The sequence below is a fragment of the Triticum aestivum genome, chromosome 6D, assembly GCF_018294505.1.
Source record: "Triticum aestivum cultivar Chinese Spring chromosome 6D, IWGSC CS RefSeq v2.1, whole genome shotgun sequence".
Taxonomy (NCBI): Eukaryota; Viridiplantae; Streptophyta; class Magnoliopsida; order Poales; family Poaceae; genus Triticum; species Triticum aestivum.
In genome coordinates, this window is record NC_057811.1 from 9,576,138 (window position 1) to 9,602,722 (window position 26,585).

The 26,585-nt window shown below is 45.8% G+C and overlaps 4 protein-coding genes across 5 annotated transcripts; all 4 read right to left on the reverse strand.

The window, feature by feature from the left end:
* Nucleotides 1-333: 333 nt before the first annotated feature.
* On the reverse strand, nucleotides 334-1,733 carry LOC123143020 (uncharacterized). The gene has a single exon (XM_044561778.1). The coding sequence runs from the start codon at nucleotides 1,611-1,613 to the stop codon at nucleotides 453-455; it is 1,161 nt and encodes a 386-aa protein (XP_044417713.1). The 5' UTR covers nucleotides 1,614-1,733; the 3' UTR covers nucleotides 334-452.
* A 405-nt stretch (nucleotides 1,734-2,138) lies between these two features.
* Nucleotides 2,139-5,281, reverse strand: LOC123143021 (uncharacterized). The gene is made up of 2 exons (XM_044561780.1): nucleotides 3,979-5,281; nucleotides 2,139-3,901 (listed from the first exon to the last, which is right to left on the reverse strand). Exon 1 carries the CDS (start codon nucleotides 5,162-5,164, stop codon nucleotides 4,010-4,012), a length of 1,155 nt encoding a protein of 384 aa, XP_044417715.1. The 5' UTR covers nucleotides 5,165-5,281; the 3' UTR covers nucleotides 2,139-3,901; nucleotides 3,979-4,009.
* A 1,131-nt stretch (nucleotides 5,282-6,412) lies between these two features.
* LOC123143022 (protein transport protein SEC16A homolog) lies at nucleotides 6,413-14,318 on the reverse strand. The gene is made up of 14 exons (XM_044561781.1): nucleotides 12,592-14,318; nucleotides 11,843-12,417; nucleotides 11,422-11,745; nucleotides 10,662-10,790; nucleotides 10,466-10,588; nucleotides 10,182-10,349; nucleotides 9,545-9,670; nucleotides 9,331-9,465; nucleotides 8,984-9,111; nucleotides 8,770-8,881; nucleotides 8,316-8,642; nucleotides 8,095-8,199; nucleotides 7,711-8,006; nucleotides 6,413-7,620 (listed from the first exon to the last, which is right to left on the reverse strand). The coding sequence occupies exons 1-14, from the start codon at nucleotides 13,970-13,972 to the stop codon at nucleotides 7,068-7,070; spliced, it is 4,482 nt and encodes a 1,493-aa protein (XP_044417716.1). The 5' UTR covers nucleotides 13,973-14,318; the 3' UTR covers nucleotides 6,413-7,067.
* Nucleotides 14,319-16,326: 2,008 nt separating this feature from the next.
* LOC123143023 (RNA-binding protein 48) lies at nucleotides 16,327-19,461 on the reverse strand. Of its 2 annotated transcripts, XM_044561782.1 has the most exons (8): nucleotides 19,167-19,461; nucleotides 18,966-19,049; nucleotides 18,774-18,854; nucleotides 17,988-18,127; nucleotides 17,732-17,828; nucleotides 17,116-17,185; nucleotides 16,724-16,786; nucleotides 16,327-16,642 (listed from the first exon to the last, which is right to left on the reverse strand). In XM_044561782.1, the coding sequence occupies exons 1-8, from the start codon at nucleotides 19,226-19,228 to the stop codon at nucleotides 16,562-16,564; spliced, it is 678 nt and encodes a 225-aa protein (XP_044417717.1). In that variant the 5' UTR covers nucleotides 19,229-19,461; the 3' UTR covers nucleotides 16,327-16,561. The 2 variants fall into 2 exon arrangements, with proteins under 2 accessions (XP_044417717.1, XP_044417718.1); XM_044561783.1 differs by lacking the exons at nucleotides 18,966-19,049; nucleotides 19,167-19,461 and having other exon boundaries at nucleotides 18,788-18,933.
* Between the last annotated feature and the right edge of the window lie 7,124 nt (nucleotides 19,462-26,585).

Here is a 26,585-nt window from a genome sequence, read left to right on the forward strand (position 1 = left end):
AAAAAAGGTGGGGTACAGAAATTTTCATCGAAGGGAATTTATGTGAGTTCATTTGAAATTAGATTAGCTCATATCATCTCCGTGGCCAAACTGAGGATCTTCCTTCATGGAAAGATATCAAGAGTGCATGCATACTCACTGATATTGCAGAATGAACTGATATTGCAGAAACTTTCAATATGTGTGTCGATATGGCGCAAGGAAGAACAAGTTCATAACCATGCCATGCTTTCTTCTCTAATGAACGATGACATGGAGATACCAGGAGTCATGTCTCTAATAATTAGCTTCATGAAGCATTAGCAACTAACAAACAAGCAGTGACAGACATACTATATCAGACAGCCAACATTTAGTTAGGCAAGAACACTGAAACAAAGCTTACAAGCTTACTGCATAAAGTGGAATATGTGGTACAGTAAGCATCAAAATTTCAATATTGTGTTCTCAGTTCATGCAAATACGAATCTAGCCGGCACTTCCCCTCCGCAAGCGGTTGCATAGTCTTCAGCGAGGTATGGTGCAGCTTCCTTGTAAGGGCACATGTACCTCTGCGCGAAAACATTCTCATTCACCTTGACAACTGTATAATAGCTCGGATCACCCTTGAGCAATCCATTTTCCTTGAGAAACTTTAAAACGTAGTACCGGGGCCTGAGCCGGCGCTCCAGGCTAAGACAGATAATTACAGGCCGATGAGCAATGAATGCTGGTTCCAAGCCCACCTCAGAGATCAGGAACTCTGACTTGCTCTGCAGCATGTGGTGAGACTTGGTCAGCAGCATCGGATACTTGGACACAGCAACGCCGACCTCAGCATCTGACCACCCAAACGTCTTCTTCAAGTAATCCAATTTGGCGGTGACCTTCTGTTCGCCGACAAATGCGACAGCATGCAGCGCGTGCCTGAACATCCCGGACCGACGGGGTATGCCGAGGCCTTCGGCGCACAGCACCAACGCCTGGATGCGCTCCGAGCCGGAGGTGAGCAGGCATGGGAGAGTGACGCACAGCTTGGCAATGTCGCAGTCAGCTAGCCCGGACTCCCGCAGGAAGGTGACGTTGGGCTTGACCACCCTCTCCAGGTCGGACGAGACGAGGCAGGAGCCATACCTCAGCACCCCGAGGAGGTTCTCGTAGGACCCGACGAGAGGCAGGTAGTAGTGCAGCTTGGAGACGATGGATCTGCAGCGGAATTTGTCGGGGGCGAGCGAGACGAGGCGGGTGACCTCGGAAGGCGACAGGCCGAGGCCGGCGAGCCCCGCGGCGACGGGGGACAGGGTTCTCCCCACGTCGGCGCAGAGGAACTTGGGGTCCTTGGCGACGAGGGCGGCGGCGTCGGCGCCGGAGAGGCCGAGGCCGGCGAGGAAGGCCAGGACGGCGTCGGGGTTGGAGGGGAACTTGACGTGGGAGAGCTTGGCGGAGGCCTTGAGGGCCTGCGGTCGGGTGAGGCCGCAGGTGGAGACGAGGTACTCCTCCACGGCGAACCCGGTGCTGGGGGCGACGGCGGGGGCCGGCGCCGTGGTGGAGATGAGGCGGTGGAGAGGAGAGACGGGGAAGACGGAAGGATACGGGAGGAGCTTGGCGAGCACGCTGCGCCGGAGGCGGAGCATGGCGGCGTCGGCGAGGCGGCGCCGCCGGCGAGGGAATGGTGCGAGACGGAGGGGAGAGTGGTGAGGGTTTGCGTCGGTGTGGCGTCTGGTCCACCCTTGATGGGCTGGGCTGGACTGAGTTGGACTATAGAGAATTAGAGACCCATTTAGATCAGCTCAAGTTGATAAAAAAACAATTTAGATCAGCCCAAATGCCCTAAAAATAACCACCCAACAAAAATAAGGTTCTCTAAAAAAACCCAAGAAAAATAAAGTGGCTAGTTATTATTATCAGATCAAAAGTGACTGATTTAGATGATATTGTGTCTCAAAAGAACTTTGGATGATATTTCTCCCAAAAATATATGTGTTTTTATTTATATTTTTCTTCCTCGTTGTGATTTCAAGAACATAAACATGTGTGCCCTAATCACATGCCGCGAGGGAGGGAGATTGAGTGGCCAATAATTGAAAGAAATGTGATCACATTGAAATGCAAATACAAATGTGAGCGCCGGGATATAAACTAGTTTGTTGAGTGAAGCAATGTTGGAGCAACATTGTGTATCGATTCTTTTCTTCGCACAAGTTAAGGCATCTCTAGCCAACCCCTTAAAAGGTTTAACTCCTCAAAATATTCTTTTTTAGCCTAACTCCTATCAAGTTAATTCCTCAAAATTTTGAGGAGTTACCTTTCAAAAACTTAACAACTCTCTCACTTTTAAGGGGCCACGACAAGTTCTCAGCAATAATCTTCCCCATTCACAATGCCTTCTCCTTCCGCTTTTGCCGCCACATGTCGCCACTTGTAGGGCATGAGCAACTAGTAAATAGATCCAATATCCAAAGTGTGTGCACAAATGAGGAAAGCAATATCGGAGGACCATAGCGGTCTTCTTCACCAAAATCTTGCCCAACATTCTTTCAGTTTTTTTCTTTCTCGCATCTGCACACACAACATTCAGCGAAATGTTGGACAAATGAATTCTAGAAATAAGAATGGGAGAATCATCTACTCTTTACACTTGGTTAAGTGGTTTTCATCACAGGTCTTCGGTGTATTAGAGACTAAATGTGCACTTTATACTAAGGTAAAACAATTTTAAGCATTTAACTTTTGGTGCACTCACATGAAAATATACCCATTTAAGTGGATTCATTGGACAGCTATGCACATCGTCATTTCATCATGAGTTTACAAAAATAAAGAGAAGAAAGTAATAGTATGATATCCGAAAGATCTTGATCCTGAAATAACAATAGAAATTTCTTGCACATTTTCTCCTTTCTTTGAGAAATAAAATGCATGTCAGATTGTTATAGGACAGAAAATAAAATTCAAAAAAGTTAGAGAAGTAGGAGCTTCCCTGAATAAAATCCATGCTGTCGTCAGGCCATACTTGTCAGTTGTCACTGAAGCTTCAGGGTATCATTAACTAACAGAGCCTTCAGAATCATGCATAGTATATCAAATTCATGGCCGTCATGTTTCATCTTGTCCGCCGGAAAAAGACAAAAGCACCATCTATCCAGTTTCACATCAAGAACAAACAAATATGCACCATCCTCAAACAAATTGGTTCTTAAATTGAGGTGCATAGCATGTCTAGTCTACTATACAACATGGCCTCCCATCTGCCTTTTTTCTTTTCCTTTACCGACTTGCCAGATAGAAATTGCAAATAAGGATAGTGCATAAAACCACTTGACTATCCTATGCTCAGGGATAAAGATGTCCTCATTATCTATACAGATAGTGCTAATATGGAATAAAATTAGCTTAAAGATATGGCTGAATTAACATTGTAATGATGTCATAAGCCTTTCTAGGGTTACCATAATATAAATTCCTTTACTGTATGAGACGACATCTGCTTTTCAACACTATACCATACAACTATCGATTTGCTTCTACGGTAAGAATACCAGGGCATTTGAAATATCTGTTACGTCGTAGTGATATACAAGTAAACTGTCAAGAAAAATGCCACTAGCCTACTACTCAACTATTCAGTTCTGAGATCAAATGCCCCTGGAAAAGTATCAGCTAGTAGGCCATCCAAAAATACATGAGACAAATAAACAAATCAACTTGATACAAACTAATGAAATCTCAGAAGAACTAGATCAAAACTGCATCCTCAATAGTGATCAGCACATTGTGGCCAACAGGCCAACAACAAATCCAAAAATGTTTCCCGCGGAAAAAGAAGTTCAAAATTTTCATGGCTATTTCAGAACATAAAGACAGTGTGCAGAAATACTACTCACTTCAAAGCATTAGTAGGATGCCGTGATCTCACACTCTCCTAGTTCCAATATATGTGTCAATAACATGAGGAATGAACGGCTTGATGCAGAGAGTGAAACTTCTGTTGTGTCATACCCGGTTATGAAATTTTCATACAGGCCTTGCTTCATGTAAATCTGAATCTAGCCGGCACTTCCCCTTTGCACGCTGCTGCATAGTCTTCAGCGAGTTGTGGTGCAGCTTCCTTGTAGGGGCATATGAACTTCTCCATGAATACCTCCTCTGGCAGCACGACTGCACAATAGTAGTCTCGGTCATGATCTAGCAATCCATTTTCCTTAAGAAACTTCAAAGTGTAGTACCGGGGCCTTAGTCGGCCCTCCAGGCTGTAAGTGGGCAATGTCGGCCGATAAGCAATGTATGCCGGTTCCAACCCCACCTCAGAGATCAGGAACTCCGACTTCCTCTGCAGCAGGTCCTTGGACAACGCCAGCACCATCGGGGCCTTACAAAGAGCAATGCCCACCTCAGCATCGGACCATCTGAAAGTGTCCTTCAAGTACTCCACTTTGGCGGTGATATCCTTCTCGCGGAGAAACGCAAGGGCATTCAGCATGCGCCAGAACATCCTGGAGCCACGGGGCACACCTAGGCCTTCAGCGCGCGCCGCCATCGCCCGGACGCGCTCCACATTGGAGGTGAGCATCCTCGGCTGAGCGACACACAGCTTGGCAATATCACAAGCACCTATCCTGCACTCCCTCAGGAACGCGGCGTTGGGCTTCACCACCCTCTCGAGGTTGGACGAGAGAATGTAGGGGCTGCGGTCGAGCACCCGGAGGAGTTTCCCGGAGGAGCCGAAGAGGGCCAGGTAGTAGTGCAGCCTGTAGATGATGGCTCTACAGCGGAACTTTTCGCCGGCGACCGAGACGAGGTGCGCGATCTCAGGACGCGAGAGGCCGAGGCCGGTGAGCCCGTCGACGACGGGTGCCAGGGTCTTCTCCACTTTAGCGCAGAGTAGCAGCGGGTCCTTGGCGACGACGGAGGCGACGTCGGCGGCGGAGAGGCCGAGGCCGGCGAGGAAGGCGAGCACGGCGTCGGGCTTGGCGGGGGACTTGAGGTGGGAGAGCTTGGGGGAGGCCTTGACGGCCTGTGTTCGCGTGAGGCCGCAAGTGGCGACGAGGTACTCCTCCACGGCGAATCCGATGTTTGGGGAAACGGCGGGCGCGGCCGCGGAGATGAGGCGGCGGAGATGGGGTACGGGAGAGGTGGCTGGAGAAGAGAGGAGCTGGGTGAGGACGCAGCCACGTAGCCGGAGCATGGCGGCGGCGGACGGCGGCGGCGGCGGCGGCGGCGAGGGGATACGTGGAGCGGTGGTGCGAGCGAGAACGAGGGAGTGGTGAAGATGACCTGCGTGGTCTGGTATTTGACCAAGTGGGCCCCGTGCGTCAGTCTCATGTTGACTGCCGATTGTCTATCTTATACTCCTCCTGTCTTTTTTTTTCCTCCGCGTATTAGATTTTTGTCAACCCAAACATTCTAAAGTTTGACCAAATCTACATTAGAAAATATTAATATCTACAATACCATTTATATACACACACACACACTATGAAACTACATTTCGTAACCAATTTAACAATATGTTTTGGCATTGTGAATGTTGATTTTTTTCTGTATGTTTGATCAAAATAGAGATATTTTGACTGTGGACAAAACTTATATGCAGACTAAAAAAGACCGAAGAGGATACAAAAAATTCTTCTTTCAGAAAATTTACTATACAGTAAAAATATTCATTTACATAGATAAAAAACACTCATCTAGAGTATAATTATATACAATAAATAAACGTATTATATCACCCACAAAAAAAGAATAAACATATTATATGCCAATGAAATATTCGTGTATACTAAAGACACTATTGAGACAATTTAAGAAAAATGCAGTCGTCAACAGTTGGATACTTCGACGTATGCCACTGCCACGGTGACATTTTTTGAATCAAATTACTTTTCTAATTTATAGTGGTATTTTTTGAATACACGAAGTAGATATTAGCACATACAGAGTGAACCAAAAAGAATTGGACTGTTTTTTCTTTTCTTTTGCGATTACAAGAGGTTGCCCTTGATCACCTGAAGCTTCAAGCATAACTCCACAAGTCGAAAGATGTTGCATTGGTATCCTTTAGGACAAACCCGTGTGTAAATACGAGCGCCATGATGACGATTTGATAATTTGATTTGAACTCCGTGAGTGGGATAACTCCCAACAATCCAGCACCCATCCTCCTCCTCGAATACGTCTCATCCCGCTTGCATAATCCATGAGCAACGGGTCCGGGGATCGAACATAAGCCGGTGAATCACAAGGTGTTCAATCGGTATAATTCCGGATATCACAAACCCCACACCATAGTTTCACAATTTGGGTCAAGCAACAAAGAACGCATACACGAAATTGTATCAAACCACACCTACCAAGATCAACAAAAACAAAAAACTTGCTGAGCACAAATAGCTATCAACTCACAAGGGGGCAATGAGCTCTTTTATGCGCTTAGTTTAACCGGGGCAAAAGAATTGAATCATCTCCAAAGAATAATACAGTAGTACAATATACCATGGTATGGGAACAAGTACAGACAAGTATAACAACAACAACAACAACAACAACAACAACAACAACACTTTCTACGACGTGATCAGGCCTTCCTTTCTTACACTACTAGAATAACAGACAGATTATCTCTATCTTCTATTCTCATCAAAACCAAAAAAGAATGAGGGGGTTGAACTGGTTTGCGCCTTCGAACAATGAATCAGGGGTAGAGGCGGATTATCTGTACAATGGCATCCAGATGTTGCTTTTCATCACACGCAACGAAAAAAAGGATGCCCGGCTCTGTTCTCCTGCGCTCTAGTAAACATAATAACAACCAACATATAGCTACTAAATACTCAAAAAACCAAGACTGTACTTATGTAGTACGCGCCTGGCGCACCTCGGTTTCGGTGCGGTTTCCCCCAAGGTTTCATTCAAAATTGGAGGGGATGTCTGTCCATCTCTGTCCTGGCAATCATCACTTGATTCGCTGTGAACAGCTCCTTTCACCTTTTAACTTAGTTGGGGTTTGCTGGAAGAACCGCGGTTAACCAAGGTTGTGTGGGCTGAATCATGGCTGACACGGCGATCATGCTGAGCAGTCACCTCACTTTTCAGAGCTCAACCTCGTGAAGATCCTCTGTCAAGCCGGTAAACTGCACAGACGAGTTGCTGTTTGAACGACTGTGCGAGGGGGGTCTGCCAGGCATTTGTGGCGAGGGCACAGTCGGTCCGTCAGGTGACCTAGCCCCTGCCGTGGAACTGAATTGGTCAGAGTATGTTCCACTCCATGATGCTGCTCGTGATCTTGATGCGAATGAGCTGCTGTTACTTCCCGGGGACATCCAGGGTGCCTGGTTCGGTGTAGCAATGTTGTCCATGCTCGGGTACCGCTGAATGGTAGATGACATTGGTGATGAAAATTGTGCTGCTGGTGGGGGTGATGAAAATGATGTTTCCGCTGGCGGTGAGGATGAGCGCTCATCCCGTTGGAAGGTTTCGCCACGTGTCTCCACTGATTGGCTAGGCATCTGCTCTGCAGCGACAGCAGCCGCAGTGGGCACAAAGAACCTAGCACCGGTAGGTGGTGTCACAGACGGAGCAGCTGGCCTGTTATAAGACTGGGCTGCTCCAGTTGCACCAGCCTTATTGAATGTGTCCACATATCTAAAATGAACAAAATACTAAAGTTTTATCTTGTTGACAGAAAAATTAGAGAAAATGAACTGAAAGCAAATGTCCCCAGTGCTGAAATACCTGGACCGGACACCCGTTCGTCCACGAGCAGAAAACTGGTTCTGGCTGGGTGGAATTGGCGGCATCCCCAAACCATGATCTGCATGTTTTGGAGATCTTCGTTCTGCCACTCCATTAGGAGTATGCATTCCACTAGTAGGGCCATTTAAGTTATAGTCTGGCATTCCATTCTGGTATGAGGATTTTGTTGGAGGTGGAGCGAGAGGAGGCTCCTCGGCAGGAATCTCAGCACCTTCCTCTACCCATCGCTTCAACTTTTCATCATAGTAAAACTTGTTCTGTTGCCCTAATTTTGCCTTCGGAACAACAGGATTTCAGCATCAGCATTGCTATGTAGATAAGAAAACTGAACAATGATGGAGATACTGCAATTTCATAACTCACCTGGCGGGATTTTGAAACAAATCCCATTGTCTTTTGCAGTGTGGAGCTGATCCAACCAAATCTTGAACCTGATGCACTGCTCTGTGTATTATCCGATCGTGCACCCTAATAGATTTATTCAATATGGAGTGAGAAGGGAGAAATGAAACATCTTCCTTGCAGAACATCCATTGATAAAAAAGCTGCTACATCTCTCTTCCTCTATAAAAAAAGTTATATACCTGTTTTGGTGTTTTGCCGAAGTCTGGTTCAGAAACACTTCTGTTGTGTGCAATCTTCCTGCCAGCGCCACCACTATTCTCTGCCATTTCAGTAATAGAATGCACTGAAGGGGATGCAGTTAATGATGACATCGTCATTAATGATTGACTATTTACAAATTTTGCAGCTGCAGGTGCTGAATAGGTTTCCTTATCACCAACAGAGCCCTGTGGCACTGGTGGAAGTGTTGCGGATGGTGTGCCCATCATGCGGGATATAGATTTATCAAGCGAGGTAAATAACTTTCCAACTAGTTTCGCAGGGGCTAAATTCGTTCCATACCCACCCTAAAAAAGGTAAAGCAAGTGGGTTAGTGATTAACGAAGGAGGTGCACACCTCAGCTACTATGCAGAACAGGATTTGGAATCCAGTAGAACAGCATACACAAATATTATAATTATGTAAGGTTGTACCTGCTGGTGAGTGCGTATCCTGTCCTCCAGGGAGGAAAATAATTGTTTCCATGCTTCCAGTTCTGGAGCACGGCCGGAAGCTTTCAGCACCTTCATAGAAGCTTGGCAGTACCTTGAAGAGGTGATCTAATTCGGTCACACTGTGCAAGGACAGATTCTAGGGAAAACACTCAAGTCATTGTCTAATCATGCAAAACACAAGGCAATAACCTACCTCAAGGAATCAGCGAGCCTTCCCACTTCCGCAAGCATGTACGCATATATTAGCTTATATGGCTGGAAGGGTAGCAGGATATACTGAGAATTACCAAGCACCTTTGTATATTCATAAACCTCTGTCCTCTGTAGTTGCATTTCAAATATATTAGTCCAGAGGAGTGAATGGCCAAAAAAAAAACAAGTAATAGACTATGCAAGATCATGCATATGTATCCACATAATGATTGTTTAGAACACACTGTGGACTAAAGCCTCTTCTTCAATATACAACACAAGAAAGTTTTGAAGTAAACTTGCACTGAGCTTGATTTTTTTGCAAGTAATAAGGAAGTTGTAGCAGACCTGAATGGCTTCAGGGCTGGCAAATGTTCGAGGACATTTCAAATGGTCTGCACCAATGAGACATAACCGAGCACTTTCAGAGTATGGGTCAATGTTTAGTTCAGCGACTAAGTAGCATGAATGAGCAGCTGCAACCTGTATCAAGTAGCTCCATAAGGTACTTGATCACAAAAAGGAAGGAACACATATATCTCCGAATATGTGTCATACAAACCTCATTTTTCTCTTTCCAAAGGCAATCTCCAAGATGGGTAATAACTAGGTCATCACCTTTTGTCCTGTTTGCAGTTATAATAGCCAAATTCTCTTCCCAGTCATCCAACATACCATTAGGATTAGGCTGTCCCACAGAAACACGACGTTATGGAGTCAGTCACAAGTTAAGCAGAAATTCAGAAGTTAGAAACTGGACTAACTGATACATGCAATGATAGTAAAAGGGCAATCATTTTTGTAAGCAACATTTAGAACCCGTGACACTAGTAATCAATAATATCACGCTTCCATTTCAGTGCAGTAACCAATAAATAAGAAGCACCAGCTCTAAGAAAACAAAATGACAAATAGCCATACATACACCAACAGAATGGCTTACTACAACTACTTAGTCTCTTTCACAGCATTAAAGTGGGATCAGAGAGTCAAGCCATCGCAAAAATTATACTCTTGATTTCCTCAGTGGATAAAAATTCTGAAACAGATCATTCCTAAGATAATGAGCAAATATCTGAACAGGAGGAATATATTATGTTACATAACAACATGAGAAAGACAGTGCCTATATGATAATCATTAACTGTTGAAAATAACAATGCATCTCGCAAGTGAAGAAATCATAACTAAGTAATTACCTGCATAGGTTGTTGGGATGCACCTAGTGTATCATAGTTGATGTTGCTGTTGTTCTCTACATTAAAAACATCTGCAGGTTGACCAGCAATGAGAAGGCACAATGTTCGCAAAGGTGACCCAGAAATAAAGTGGCACTGAGCCATTTTCTTCACAGTATCCACGTAGAACTGCATCACCAATCAAATGAAGGAGAAAAAAACTAATTTAGGTAACTGGAAACCAGACAGCTAAAGCAAGAAACTGTTACAGACGAAAGAAAGAAGTTTAATCAAGTTAAACTAACATTATCGCCAAGTTGTAAAGCAAGTATGACTGCAGGCCCCCACAGTTGACCTTCCTGAGCATGCAGAAGAGCCTCTTTTCTTCTGCCAGATACTAGAAGAGCTTGTACCTCTTGCGCAACAGCCTACAAGCAGAGTAGTTGCCTCAACTGGGGGATATTTGGTTAAATATGGCATGACACAGGATATAAGAAGTACCTGCATCTGAATTTCAGAGGGGATATTTTGCATGAAAGGAACATTCGACCCAAAATCTCCCATATGATCGCTACTTCTCTTGCAAGATGAAAAGAGCTTGGTTACTGCCATCTCTGGACCGTTTGTATCCTATAACCAGGAATTTAAACAAGAATCAGATGTGTAAAGGTTACAGAAATAGTCAAATTATCCTTTATGTTACTCAACAATGAAATTTTGCTAGGTTCCACCTAATATATTGCTAAGACGAGTTAGACATTCACATAATTCTAGACCAATAATACCAATCTATAATTTGAGATGCTACTTGATGAAAATTAACTCAATAATGGTCTTAATCTTGAAAGGAACCATTTTAGTTGTCACCTAAATAAGGACCATGAAACAGGTTGGAACCAGTTGCCTTAGCAGTAGCCAGTAGGTAGAGTTCAACAAAGTGGAAAATGTAAAATCACAACCTACAATATGGCCAGGCAATAATACCAAACAGAATTATAAAAAAAAACAAGTCTGCTGCATCTAGCATAAACATTCAGAAATGTTAATCCTACCAATCGTATTAGTTTACTTGCACTATGTGGCATTATCACAAGGTTGATTAAGTAGAACATGCATTATGGGGATCCTCCTTCTGATGAAAGTTCCAAATGAATAAAAATATAGTAAAGGGGAGCAGGCGCACAATAGAATGGTAACAGAAGTAACAGTAGAACTATAACTGCAACAGAGTAAAGCATGAAAGGAAGAAAGAAAGAAGTACCTCTTGTGATGGATCAGACCCAAAAGGTGCACGTAGTTTCCCATAGTGCTGACATAGTATCTTCAGCAATGAAATAAGCAACTTGCGAGGATCACCTTTCTGGTATTCATTGGTGGAAGACGCATACCATGTAATCATCTCATCGAGCCATTTATTTACATCCTTTGATGCAGCACTTCCACCAACAAGAGGACCAGGAACAGGTTGACGGCATAGAACATGGAAGTAACTAAGTGCACTGCCATCAGTGATCCTCGAAGCATCGACATTATCCGCGACAACCTCTGATAAATTAAGAACAGACACCGTTCCACTAGAAATCCCCTTAATTTGCCAAATATGATACTTTTAGTTACTTCACAATAAAATTTCTAATTTCTCTTGGTTATCAAAATATATTGCATGGAAGATATGAGCATACCTGATTTCCACTGTTAAAGTTTGTGGCCATTGAGCTTGTTTCTTTCATAACCATAAGCTTTCCTCCAAACCCAAAAGCAACCAGAGCATGAGGTGGGCGTCCAGCCGATGACATCTCTTCACGCAGAGAGTAACCAAATTGCATGTGCGAAGCATTTGCACCACTAAATTGTTGCTGAGGGAAGTTCATGGAGTTCTCAGTACCGAGATAGCTGTTAGACAAGTGTGCTTGGGTGTTTGCATGAGCTTGTTTCTGGCTGTTGTGCATACTCCCTGTTGGAACAAAGCCTTGTGTATTTACAAAACCATTGGCATCACCATAACCCTGGTTTGTAGAAGTTCCAAATCCCATGTAACTAGACTGGTGATCCGTAGAAGGTTGGGATCCCATGTAACCAGCATGTTGACCTGTAGAAGGTTGGGATCCCATGTAGCCAGCCTGGTGACCTGAGGAAGGCTCAAATGTCTTCGTATGGTGGCCCGTAGAAGTGCCAGATCCCTTGTAACCAGCCTGGTGGACCGTGGAAGGAGTGAATCCCTTGTAACCAGGCTGGAAACCAGTAAAAGGCGTAGAACCCTTGCAGTAGCGTAGCCAGCCCAATAAGCCAGGGTGGTCCATTAATAGAAATATTTTCATAAGTTTATTTATTTTTTAAAAAATATTTTTTTACTACACTATATACAAGCTATGGGGAAATTCCAGGGTGGTCCATGGACCACCCTGGCCACCCCCTAGCTACGCCACTGAACCCTTGTTCTCACCAATGTGGTGAGCAGCGGTAGGTTCAAATGCCTTGTAACTGCCCTGGTTACCCGCGGACGACTGGAGCACCTTTGGACTGGTCTGGTAAACCGTTGAAGGTTCGAACCCATTGTAACCGGCTTGTTGGCTACCAATCGTGCTGTAGTCATTCTGAAGGTTGCCATAATGACTTGTTGAAGTTTCGGCTGTGTTAAAAGGAACCTGATGATTTGTGGAGGGGCTGATGGATTCGGCATGTGCGTGCTGATCGGCACCATAGAAACTACCTGCCAAGCTATTCGTGGCACTTTCAGGTTGAATACTGTTAGCAAATGCATCCGGCTGCCACTGGCTCTGCTGGCCGTAGGTATGTTGGGCCACCTGATTGTTGACAGCAGGAACCTCTGCTTGGTTGACATTGTAATTTATCCCACCAGAAGGCGCAACAACACCATGGTTTGCGCCGACCTGAACAGGACTAGCTGCGCTGGCCTGCATGACGGCCTGCTGGTACGCCTCGAGCGATAGCCACTCCTGCTTGTCGGTATCAAAGTACCACCCTGGGTACTCCGCGTAGAACAGCATGTTTGCCGGGTACTCCGAAACAGGCCCCTGTCCCCAGCCTGATGCACTCCCCGCGACGGAGCTCTCCTCTGCGATCGTCTCCAGCCCGGCCTGCGCTGAGTTCTGCAGGTAGGAAGTGCCAAATTGCTGCTGCAGCTGCTGCGCATTGTCACCGGCAGTGTGGACAGTTTCAGCCTGGTACCACTGCTGCGTCGCCTCATCGAACTTCCACCCGGGGTAAATGCTCTCCAGGTACCTGGGATCCATGGAGTCGACAGCAGCACCGGTGCCGCCGAGCTGCTGCGTGGCCGTGCTCTGATCCGAGCTTACCCCGACAAAGCCTTGATCCTGATCTAAGCTCTGTCTCCCGCCGAAGAAGCCATGATCCACGCCCCCACCGACAGTGGAGCTCCCCGAGGTCTGGTCCGCGGCCGCGGTGCCGAGGAACGCCTCCTCCTGGGCGGCACCCGTCCCCAGATCGCCGAAGGGGTCGAGCCCGGCGTCGTCGCCGTCGGCCCGGAAGGCGGCCCACTGGACCTGCTTGACCGTGGTGTGGACGGCGGCGCCCCTCCCCGAGCCCGGCGACCCGCCCTCCGGAGCCGCCCCGGCCACAGGGCGCGGCGCCGCGACCTGCCCCAACGCCCCCGCCGACGGCCCGGGCTCGCCGCTGTCGGCGAGGCCGAGGCCGGAGGCGCCCCGTGCCAGCTCCTCCTCCGAGGCACCCACCACGGCGGGCGCGGGCGCTGGGGCGGGGCCGGCCTCGTCGTCGTCGTCGTCGTCGACGAGCCTGTCGAAGAAGTCGGCGTCGGTGAGGTCGTCGGCCATCTCCTCCGGCCCCTCCGCCCGCCTCCCGCCCAGCGGCGATCGGCGCGAGATCTCGCGGGTGGGGGCGCGGATCTAGGGTCCGTCCCGGCGCGGAATGGCCCCGCCGGCCGCCGCGGATCGGGCCGAGATCCGCTCGCCCGCCCGCCCGTCCGTCCCCGGCGCGACAAGGAGGGAGGCGGTTGCGCTGGCTGGCTGGCTCAGGAGGACGGCAGCCGACGTCGCGTCATCCCACCGCGCCACCAGTTCCCATTTCCTCCTCCTTTTTTTCTCTCTCCTGGCCCGAGCTTCCTTTTCTTTTGTTTCACCTTTTCCCGGCTGTTTCCCTCTCGTTCACTCTTTGCTGCTCCCTTGCATGGATTTTTTCTTCTGTTTTGGTAAAGAGGAAGGGGAATACTTCCCATCAGCAGTCTGTGCTGTGCAGCTGCACACATTGGTGGAGATGCCCGTTTATACATCTCATACACTCCTCCTTTGGTGTGTGATGATATATTCAGTGTTGTAGTTATTGATATATGTATGCATATGCCTCGAGGTTAATTAATGCCCGCATACCAAAATAATATCCATTTTTGTTAATGATGAAGGGATGCCACGCGTCGGCCGGCTATGGTGAGGAGAAGACCAGCCGCATCCCGAGCCGCTAGATTCACACTCTACAAGCCAGACGTCCGTCCGACCGGCTGCTCACCGTGATCCCACGTGCGAATGTAGCCCATGTTGCGGCCGGGGGAAACATCTGACCCGTTTTCCAATTCGAGCCATGCTGCCAGTGGCGGAGCTAGGTAGAAATTGCTTGGTGGGAGGGGGGAGGTTAAAACATGAGTGTTTGAGGATATAAAATGCTAAAGAAATATCTCATCTAAGTCCTCCCCCAAAAAAATCTTCACGGTTTGGAACAAAGTCCAAAGTTGTACATAGCTCCGCCACTGCATGTTGCAATCACGGCTCTGTCCAGGTGGAATGACATAGAACCTTGCAACGAGGGAGCGGTATCGGCGACGCCACCCCCTTGCAGCAGAGCACCGACGGTAAAATCTTTGCAGATCCAATGAAGCGTCGCTGATCGTTTGTAGCACCAGCACCGGCGGTAAATCCTTTGCAGCTCCAGGCAAAAGCCCCGACAACCACCCACCCCACCCCCTGTAGCATGTTTGTTGTTGACCATTTGCAAAACGCTCTTATATTTCTTTATGGAGGGAGTATGTGATTATCAAAATTGAAACACTTGGAAAGAAGATGGTATCATAAAAAAACAATATAGTCATTTGCTTGTGTTTTCTTCTTCTTGGAATTTTATCGCATGAGTGCACGTCTCCTTTTTTTTGGAGAAGGGGTCACATGATCCCGAGAGACAAAAAGGGGGGTTTTCGCTTCTTTTTCTATTTTTTAGACCCGGCAAAAAACATACGAGACGTCTTAAAAACATTGAGAACGTCATTCGGGTCAAAAAAAAAAAACATTGAGAACGTCATTGCACACACTTCTAATATACGTATATTGCACATATTCTAATGTATGTACAGCATGAGTCTCAAAAATATGTACACCATGAGTCTGCAAGGAAAAGGAAAACAATTAGGCACAACATGTTTGGATATTAGTTTCTACATTGACATACAACCCGTTGTATGAAAAGATTACGCATTTCCCCCCAGTATATGAAATGGCACAGTAGGGGGAGGGGGTTGGTGTTTAAAAAAAACAACAGTTTTTTTGCGGAACAAAAAAAATCTAACAAATTGTGTGGCATAATTAGGATTTTTCTTTTGTGCCAAAAAGAAATTGAAAGCAGCCTGGCCATTTCTTTATCAGAAAGTGAAATTGAAAACAGCCTGGTGATATTATTCTTATTTTTTTTCCTTCTGAAATTCCTAGAGAGGACCCCGTTTTAAATTGCGACCACAGGCACCACCAACCGCTCAACCAAAAGACACATGCTGGAGTACGGTGTGTTAGCAGCACACATGCCTAGCTAAGCTAGAGCTGTCTGGCTACCACCAGCATCCACATCAGCATAATTAAGTTGCTACTACCACATCGCTTCTAGAAGAGACCATGTCTTACTTACAAACATATTTTCTGGAGTAGCAGATAAATAAATTGGAGTAGCAAAAAAATTAAAATCAAACGGCGAAAGTCTTCGGATTCACATCACAGTGTGTGTGTTGAGTTGACCTGTCATGAGAAAGATGGTGTGTTTAATAACGCACATAACAAGCAAACGATTGGGTCAGGGTTACTCCTCACCTCTGACTTTTATTTGCAGTTTGTCAACCAATATGGTAGCTGAAAAGGGCAGCAGCAGCAGCAGTTTTCACTCCAAACAGCAAAGAGATTGCAAGGGACATGACCACTTAGCGAGAAAGACAAATCTTATGGACAACACAACAGAGTAAGCAGCATATGAACAGCTGCTGAGCCTGGCATCAATACACCATTTTCTCTGGAGCATACATTGCTAAGCGACAAGCCAAAGACCTACTGCGAACGACGACAAGGTAAGTGCACACAACAATGATGACAGGGTAAGTCTAAGTGCACAAAACAGAGGCTAAAACACAGGCCGGAACGCCTGTGTCATCCAATGGTTCAAATACGCCTGCGGTTATCAACCCGTGGTTTCTTGGATGCAGCGGCAGCAGCATCGGAAGTATCGCCGCCGGACTGTATCTGGTAATTTTGAAAATGGAAATTTTAGGTCATCCATGTGGCTGTTGCACGGAAAATGGTGGGTGGAATGGATATTCTTACCTTATCAAGCTTCTGCCTCACTAGATTTACAGTTGCATTCATCGACTCGGACGGGAAATAGTCCTAACAATTAAATAGCATCAAAACGCATTATACTAAAGGCAAGAATAAAAGATAAACCGTGATTAGGAAAAAGGGATTTGTTGGAAACTCCTAAAGATTGATGCCTGCACTCACGATAACAAGGTGGTAGAGATTTTGCCCTGCTCGGGTACTTTGTGTATGAGCTAGTTCACTAATGTTGGCTTTTCTGGTATTGAAGTTTCTTCCTAAGTTTTCTGCAAATAAAGTTGCCTATAGGATAATCTGGTCTGCTTACTAAATGCCCCAATTTTCTCAATGAACAACTACTTAGTTTTCAACCCAAACATTGTCCTACTAATACTACATACCTTATTAGAGGGCACATGGCTGAAACGAGCATCTTCGATATGAGTAGCATGCATTGTCTTCGCGTATTCTCTGAAGATAATAAGAGGAAATTTTAATGGTAAAGTCAGCATGGTGCTCGTCTTTTTCTCGGAAAACAGTCAGATTGTTTTGCTCTGTGCATTTAGGTAAGCAGCGTAATTCTGCATACAAAAAATCTTCAAAAGACACAGAATCTTGGAATGTACTGTCAAGTCAGAATATCCACATTGATGCACAGAAGCTCAGGGCATATGTCTGGCCTCAAACAGCGAGCTATTCCATTAGATCATCGACCTGGCAAAATTGCTGGCAACCAGATGACTTACAAAGTCCAAACACAAAGATTGGCATAAGAAGTAAATGCCTGTATGATCTAATAAAACTTCTTAACTAGTTTGTACTTTTCTCTGGTCATCCATATTTAGCTGCGCGAACCATAACACGGCCATCCATAATAAAATTCAATGATCGGAGTAAATCATGCTAGCAATATAAATTCTGAAGGGGCAACACGATTTCATACGATGAGTAAATTATGGCCAATTTTTTATTATCAGTTTTACAGCACAAAACCAAATGAAGAATGCAAATATTAACCTCTTGTTGGAGTTCATATGATGGTGTGGGTTCCCACTAGATGATCCCTGACCCAGTGAATATTGAGATAGCCCTTCAGGTCTGCTTCCAGCAGGTGCTGAAAAATGCAAGAAATATCTAAATCCAACTAGTCAAGTACCAAGGAAAACATACTAGCAATGCTGATAGTCCTTGATATATCTTACGATTGCATTCTGCCATCCCAATAATACATTCTACGATGCAGATATACTTAAAAAGGAAAATGAAACCATACATCTTATTCGTGTGAGGACTTCATTTCTCCTGACTTCCAGTTTCTCCTTGGTATCCAGAAGACTTTCAAACTGAGGTGCATATGAAACCTGCAGCCGGTTGCCCATAAATACAGACTCATCCAACTTCCTCTTTGCAAACCTGCAACATGACAGAACCATTACCACACTTAAAAACAAAAATTAATCGAAAGAAGGCACCAAACAAGTACGTAGTTGGTGCAACTATTGACTCCAGATTTGCTGCCCAAGTGTCGAGGACAGGACCACAAGACCTGAACTAAATCATGCCTGCAAAGACGGTCCAGGAAATAATACAGTTCTTCCTTCCATTCACGACTTGGCAACCCCAAGTAAAAGCACACATACTGGCATCGAAGTATACGACATTAACGGATTTTGCATCTGGAAAGCCTACCCAAGTCATCCTTCCTCAATCGCTTCCATTAATAGTGCTGAATAAAAAGCCTCAAATATTTTCCCCTCAATTACAGAAGCACAAAACACTGATTGTCCAGTAGATCAGCAAGCTACACACGTCCTTCAGTCTCATATTCATAGATATGACTGCCGAATCAGATACATAATGGCAGAAAACAGAAGAGAATCTTATCGACCGGACCAAACGAACCTTATGGTTCTTAAAAAGAGCATCTAAACCATGCCCGACAAACGCGAGACTACCGCGGCAAACCATGTCCACAAATCGATCACCGACTCTCTTCACCACAGAGGGAGCAAAAAAATCCTATACTTGAACGAGGTAGATATATGCATGTATCGGTCACCTCGCGTTGCTGACCTGCGCGAACTTGATGAAGTAGACGTCGGTGTACTCCTCGCAGTCCTCGGCGTCCATGGGCTTGCACCTGAACCCAAACCCAAACAAACACACACACACAGAGAACAAAATAAATGGTGAGCACTGAACATTAGCAGGGAGAAGAAGAAGCGGATTCAGGTCACTGCTGCTGGCTCACTCTTCCAGGGGGCCGTACGCCGCGAACACGGAGCCGAGCTCGTCGCCGCATCCGAGGGCCGGCACGTTCCGGACGACGAGGTACCTGCGGCCGAATCGGGGTTCGGGAGAAGACGGGGGGAGGGGTTAGCGGCGGTGACGCGGAGGAGGAGGAGCAGGAGTTGTTGGGATAGGGTTGAGGGGGTGGGAAGACGGCGGTTACTTGGACTCGTCGCAGACCGTGTAGACGCGCACGGCCGCCGGCTCGTCGCGGTCGCGCGGCATCTCGCCGGGCGTCCGTCGAGTAGGGGGGCGGTTCTTCGGGCGCGCAGCGGCCGGATCTGGGAGAGAGGGAGAGCTGAGGCTCGTTGCGACGCCGGACTGCCGATGCGCGACCACGGCCGTCACCGTCGCCGTCGCCGCCGCCGCCGCCGGTTCCCGCCTGGGCTCGGGTCTGGGCCGGGCGGGGTCACGGGCCCGAGCAAGAGTTCACAAAGAAGGGTAGTTCCCCTAAAAAAAAAAGAGGGGTAGAAAGGTCTTCGGCCTTTTCTGATTAATTAATACAGCATGAGCAGGCCTAAGAGGGTGCTTGAATTCAAGGGACTTATTTTAGTCTGACCAAAAATAGTCTCTTTAAAAGGCTAAAGTTCTAAGCACCCCTGACTAAAGAGGGGCTAAAACTAGTCTTGAGACTAAAAATTTTTAGTCAGGCGTACCCTACTAAATATGGATTAGTCTTCTCTCTCTTCATTTAACTCCTCTCCTTTAACACATGCTAGTTCTGGATTGGAGGGTTTGAAGGATAATAAATGCTCATTAACTTGATTTTAGTCTCTTTAGTATTTGGATCCAAGCATGGGTGAGACGTACTTTTAGTCATGAGACTAAAACGTACTCCCTCCGTTCCTAAATACTTGTCTTTCTAGGCATTTCAACAAGTGACTACATACGGAGCAAACTGAGTGAATCTACACTCTAAAATATGTCTACATACATCCGTATGTGGTAGTCATTTGAAATGTCTAGAAAGACAAATATTTAGGAACGGAGGGAGTATCAAATTTGCATTGGATATGATGGTTTAGTTTACAAAATTGCAAAAGGTGATCAATTCATCCACAAACTTGAAATGCATGGGATGATTTAGTCCACAGTAAATCAGGAGCCGGCAAATGGCGCCTCGCTGGCAGTTTCGTTGCAGCCACTTGGCCCAGAGTTTTTGCAAACACCCCCTCCATGTTTATGAAAATCACACCCGCGGTACATGCCCAGGCTGCCCCTTGGTTATTTAATGATACGGCCCTTAGCTATTGTTCTCCATGCATGCAACTAGTTATTACAAAGGTAAATTGGCAGCTAAGTACTTTAATCTAGGAAAATATGGAATTTTTTAGAACTTGGCACACAAGTATATGTGATCTAGTAACTGTGTTTTTTCTAGCTGGCAACTGAATACATGTATTCTGACAACCAAACTTTCTGGAAGTTGGCAAGCAAGTACTTTAATAATCTGCCATCTAAGTGTGTTTAACTTTCTAACAAGTACTTACATAATCAGGCAATCAAGTGTATTTCGGCAACTAAGTACTATATAATCTGGGGACTAAGCATGTTTAATTTTGGCAATTCATGATATACACGCATGTGCATATTCTAGAAAAAATGTGTAACTTTGGCAACTAAGTACCAGATAATATGGTGATTAGGCATGTTTACTTTTGACAACTAAGTACTTGTTATCATATATTCCAGTAGTTAAAGCTTGTTTTTGTGCGGGTTAGTAATTAAGCATGGTAAAATCTGACAACTAAGCACTGGTAATCAGTCAACAAGTATTTTATAATTTGACAACTAACCAATTTCAAACTTGATATATCGTGACACCATATATCTTCTACCAAAAAGTTAACAGCATAAGAGCATCTACAGTCGGGCGCCCCAAATCCATCTCATACGCCCGGGCAGCCCACCGGTCTCGAAATTTTGACCCAGACGAGCGTCTTAAACGGGCCTCAAACGTCCGGATTGACCGGCACCCCTCATATCCCGCCTAAATATAGGCAGATATGGGCGCGCCCGCCCCGTCAGACCCGGCCCATGCTGGCCCACCTGACTCCACATATATTTCTCCCCATCCGCTCGCCGGACATGGGCACAGTGGAACCGAGCGAGCTCCGCTTAGATTAGGTTTCATGTTGCATGTATTTTTTTATAATATGTATTTCAGGTTTCTAGTTTGAGGTGTCTGGTTCTATAATCAAATATTTAGGACGTGATCGGTCACTGTCCGCGGACGCGCCCGGTCGCGTCCACGGGCGTTTGAGGGGTTGGGTTTGAGGTGCCCGGCTGTAGATGCTCTAAGCCATATTGTGATTTGTGAATAGTGGCTGCCTACCCCTGGCTAGCTAGCAGTGCTTGTAGGTAATCTTTCCCGCAAATAAGAAATACTTGTAACTAATTTTTTCTGAATAAGGATGCATCGCTGCTCTCCCCTTTTAGGCTTTTTGACCATGCCTTGCATGCATGCATGCTGCGCTTCCGGTCCGCTTGTTTATTTTTTCGCAGAAAATTTGGTTGCACGGGCATCTCTGCATGGGAAAGAAGCGGGTTTGATGAGCCGCCGCAGGGCAAGACCAGCATGCGGCGCCGCTGTGTAACAAGGGGCAGCCCAGGCATGTACCGTAGGTGTGATTTCCATAAATGTGGAGGTTTTTTTTCACAAAAACGCCAGACCAGACGGCTGTGCCACGAAACTGCCAGCGAGGCGCCATTTGTCCGCTCCTGATTTGCTGTGGACTAAATCATCCCATGCATTTCAAGTTTATGGATGAGTTGATCACCTTTTGTAACTTTGTGAACTAAACCATCACATCCAATGCAAGTTTGTGGGTCTCTAGTGCTCTTGCCTCATAATTGGGGTATTATATACTTCCTTTGTTTCAAAATATTTAAAATTCTAGGTTTGTCCTAAGTCAAACTTGCTCAAGTTTAGGAAAAAATCATGTACAAAACTAAATGAGTTTCATTGGACGTGTGACAAAATATATTTTCATTATTTATTTTATATTCTACTCCCTCCATTCCTAAATATAAGTGGTTTTAGAGGTTTCAATATGCGAAATTAAATCATGAACTGACCTGCTCTCGAATTTTTTTCACTCAATTGACCCTTTCAAGTGGCGCCCGACAGCTAGGCGCGCGCACCCTACTGTGCAGTGCCTCTTCCTTAGGCGTCGCATCTCCTGCCAGCGTGGCAGCCCGAGGCCAGGCGCGGCCCCACACACAGCTGTGCAGCGCCTAAGCGCTAGGCGCCACACTTGTAATGTGCAGCGCCTAGCCCTTAGGTGCTGCACTGTGACTTAAAGCGCATCGGCCCAGCCCGACCAGGCAGTTCTTCCTCCTCTCCGCTCTCTGGACAGAGAGCAGCGGCGGCGCCCCCATCGAATCCCCCCCACATCCCTCTCAGATCTGAATATTTGATCCGTGGATTCGATCTCCAATCCATCCTACTAGGTAAACTCCTCCGTTCCCTTTCTTTTCCTCTGTAAATTTGTTGCCATTTTAGAGATTTGTCCAAGATTTGATGGAACCCTTGATTTGCTTGATTTAGGATGTGTAGTCATAGTGGTAGTACCGTAGTGTTGCTGATTAGTTCACAATATATGGTTCTTGTTAGTGAAACCCTAGATTGTTTAGTTTTTTTAGATATATATTAGATGCCTATTTTTATAGATAACTATGAGATGTTGAGTTTTGTAGACATATATGAGATGTTTGTTTAGATATATATTAGATGTTGAGTTTATTTGAAATATTAGATGTTGAGTTTATTTGAACACATATGACATATTCATTGTGTGAGAAGGAGATGTTGAGATTCTTGTAGTTGAACACATATTAGATGTTTAGTGTATACCGATATTTGAGATGAAGATGAACTCATATATGTTTATTGTTTGAACTTTGTAAGGATGGTTGGCTTCTCGACGATGTCTACGACACGAAACACCGGGCCTACATGATGCGCGAGAAGGAGATGGTAATAATGAGTAATCTAAATATTTTGCAAATATGCCTTTAGTTGAAATTGACATGCCCTAAGATTTGTCATTACTTGTTTTTTGCAGAAGCTTGAACCTCTGAAGATTCGGTATCACGGGGTCTCTGGTCCTACCATGCCCTACGATGAGCGGTACACGCCCTACATCCAGCAGGCAGGACTCCTCCCGTGGATTCAGTTGGTCAGCCGGTCCACGCCTAACCTCAACGCTCCACTGGTGTCCTCTCTTGCTGATCGGTGGAGGCCGGAGACGCATAGTTTCCATCTTTGGACTGGGGAGATGACCGTGACGCTCGAGGATGTCGCCTTGATCACCGGGCTTCCTATCGATGGGAGGCCTCTCTGTATGAGCACCGATTCTGATGGATGGCGTGAGCAGATGATTGCTCTTATCGGTATGGCTCCTACCGAGGCTGAGGCTGATGTAGAGGAGGGAGAAGAGAAGAAGAAGAGGGAAAGGAAAGCAGCCGGAGCTGCTTTCACGTGGATTCAAAATAACTTTGCGACGTGCCCTGCGGATGCCACTGCTGATGTGATCCAGACACATGCTCGTGTCTATATGTGGTATGTTGTCTCGGGGACTTTGTTTCCTGACTGCACGGGCAAGAACGCTCCATGGATGTGGCTGAAAGCGTTGACCATCTTCGATAGCGGATGGAGCTGGGGTTCAGCGACTCTTGCCTACTTGTACCGACAGGCAGTTGGTCTGTTTTGTTATCAAGTCATTTCTTCATTAGCAATGCAAGCTTGCTGTCAAGTTAACATTGTTTTTCTTTCATATGCAGCTGGATGATGCGTGTTGCAGGATCACAGATAGTGCAGGCATTGGTGGTAATATGCTTCTACTTTCTGTATGGAGCTGGGAGTGTCTGCTTGTTGGACGCCCGAAGAGCGTCAAGTTTAATCCTTGGGATGAAAATGGCGAGTTACGTCGCCCAACTTGGGCTTACAAGTGGGATGTGGTATCCGAGATGACGAACGATGTCAATCTCATGTACCAAAAGTACATTGCCGAGTTGGACACGATCACGCCTGAGCAGGTAATGAGGTCATTACTTCAGTCATTTCTCACGCTTGCCTGAAAAATAGTCATCAATTTTGCATGGTTGCCCTATTTCATAGGTGGTATGGCAGCCATATGGCGCCGATGACAGAGTTGGGTACACCGAGGAGTTTGCCATCAAGGAGGAGAAGCCCGCGCCTCGCCGCCCCGCGCAGACCACGCCGCCGCCGCCACCAAGCAGGGGAGCCCCGCCGCGAGGGCCGGCCGTCCCGCGCCGCCCAGGAGCCTCGCGAGGAGGGAGGGAGCCCCGCCGCCGCCGCCGCCGACGCACGCGCGGGCTTTGCCCGGCGGCGGCGTCCCCTGAAGTAAGGCGAGAAAGGGGGGCGGCAGCGGCGATCTAGGGTTTCGCCCGGGCCGCTTGCGGGAGCGACACGGGGGACGGGGCCTCACGCAGGACTTACTCACCAGCATAGAGATGCGTTTCTCTTTAAAATGGGGGAGAATTTCACTTCCCCGGCCTCTGCAACAACTAAGGATGCATACGGCCATTTTAGTATGAGTACCAAGATAAACATGGTCCTTAAAATTTTTTAAATGAGTATTAAGATATTTTCTGATGAGTGGTTCCACCACACACCAAACTTGATTCTCAATAAATGCGGGAAAACCCTTATGCATCACCTGTCAATTCTAGAAATTGAACTCGGGTGGTTAGGCTGCACAACCGCATGCCCAACCACTAAGCCAAGGCTCATTCATCAGAGCGATCAGCTTATTGGCAGAAAGAAATTACCCTGCATTTTGCTCCGCATCACGCTCATGTTTACGGTGCACCTGCCGTTGTGCTCTTTCAGTAGCATCGTGACTCTATTTCATTTTTTTGAGAGAAATGACTCTATTTCATATAAGGATACCTATTCAGGAGCGGTGCAGCATGGTCTAGGACGGAGGCCCATCCCGGCCTGTGCGGTGGGTACAGGATGGGTGGTCTTGCCTTCCACCGTTCGTCTAATGGCACAGCGCTAAGATGGTGGGCCCAGCCCCGTTTTATTGCAACTTCTAATCCTAACAATGTGCAGGACGCGTACCAGGCTAATACATCCTCCTGCTCAGATCCCAAAATAAACGAGCGAACAGAGATACCGAGAGCGTGCGAGGACGAGCACGCCTCTGAATTTCCGGCAATAATATCAGCAAATTTCTGCGAAACTCATCCCCTAAAGAACAAGCCGTTTCTAACAAGATGAAATGAAAATATGTGAAAAGTAAAGAAAAAAGTGAAGAAATGGCAAACGATATGCACTTTAGCATTTATTTGCCTTTGTTATCAATCAATGGTTACATTTTGGGGTTGAACATTAGCCTACTTTTGAGGCAAATAGATGACATGAGTATTATTTAGTTAGTTGACAAACAAGACAAGAGTATATTGCAGAACTATAAATTTTAACATAAAAATGTGAAGCACACCATCATGCCTCTAAAAATAAACTAACAGTGTGATTGCACAAACAACATGACAAATGATCTATCCGACTATCAGAAAAGAGTATAATTAATTTGTCTTAAACTTTATCGGGTAAAATAAACCAAGGTCCTTTATTTGGTAGATACAATTACTTACTCTTTTAACTCATCAATGCTTAAATTGGCACCCTTAATGCAAGGTAATTTTGATCACTTTGGTCCAAGTTTCACCATATTGCAACTAACTTGTCATCGTGGCACATGCATTGAGCATGCGATGGTGAGGATGACAATGACATGCTTGCTCGACCATAGGGTCAGGCAGTGGGGCGGCCAACCCGGGCTATCAAGCTGCAGGGGCGTGAACTCACATAATACACATGCATATTAATTTGTTTATACATGTTCGTGTTATTTTCCATCAAAACAATATGTTAGAGATGTTAATAACGTGCGTTATAGCTATCCAAAAAACAAGCAAGACTAGTAAGTCAGTACTTAGAACTCCACGCCTCCTGCCTCTCTCTCTCTCTCTCTCTCTCTCTCTCTCTCTCTCTCTCTCCTTTTTGACATTTTCCAAAAAACATGAAAGATCACAAATACATACAACATTTGCATTACTAGCATATAAAGTACTCAAACATGCCGACACCTAAATGCCTTTTTTCTCATTTCAAAATGTTTCGAAAATGCATTGTACACATGTGGTAGTATTATGTAGATTAGAAACTTTTAGAGAAATATTATCACTTATTCTCTTAGCGGAAGTATCCCCAAGCACCATTCATTGTTTCTCCAACCAATTTGAATTTCCAATATCTCCTTCTCCAATAACTATGTGAACACTATGAATGCTCCTCCATAATCATTTGGATTTCTTATCATGATTTTTGTCTTGAGCTACAATCAACCAACTGACATAGAGGTAAAACCTTGTGCATAATTCTCTAATAGGTGTTTTGTGTACAATCATATAATTTGATTGAATATTATCGTGGCTATTAAAAGAAAGAAAAATAAGTTACTTTCTTGCCCTAGGGGCTACCATATGTGAAGGCTGTCCCTCATAACAAAGCACCTTTCTGTGGGCCAACTACGTCTGAACTTTTTGT

Coding starts and splice junctions, on each gene's coding strand:
- LOC123143021 (XM_044561780.1), bottom strand. CDS start 5,164: ATGCTCCGGCTACGTGGCTGCGTCCTCACCCAGCTCCTCTCTTCTCCA.
- LOC123143022 (XM_044561781.1), bottom strand. CDS start 13,972: ATGGCCGACGACCTCACCGACGCCGACTTCTTCGACAGGCTCGTCGAC. Junction 12,418..12,591: donor CCACATTGGTGAGAACAAGG/GTTCAGTGGCGT, acceptor GCTACTGCAAGG/GTTCTACGCCTTTTACTGGT. Junction 11,746..11,842: donor ACTTTAACAGTGGAAATCAG/GTATGCTCATAT, acceptor TGGCAAATTAAG/GGGATTTCTAGTGGAACGGT.
- LOC123143023 (XM_044561782.1), bottom strand. CDS start 19,228: ATGCCGCGCGACCGCGACGAGCCGGCGGCCGTGCGCGTCTACACGGTC. Junction 17,829..17,987: donor AGTCCTCACACGAATAAGAT/GTATGGTTTCAT, acceptor TGCATTTTTCAG/CACCTGCTGGAAGCAGACCT. Junction 17,186..17,731: donor CATATGAACTCCAACAAGAG/GTTAATATTTGC, acceptor TATTATCTTCAG/AGAATACGCGAAGACAATGC.
- LOC123143020 (XM_044561778.1), bottom strand. CDS start 1,613: ATGCTCCGCCTCCGGCGCAGCGTGCTCGCCAAGCTCCTCCCGTATCCT.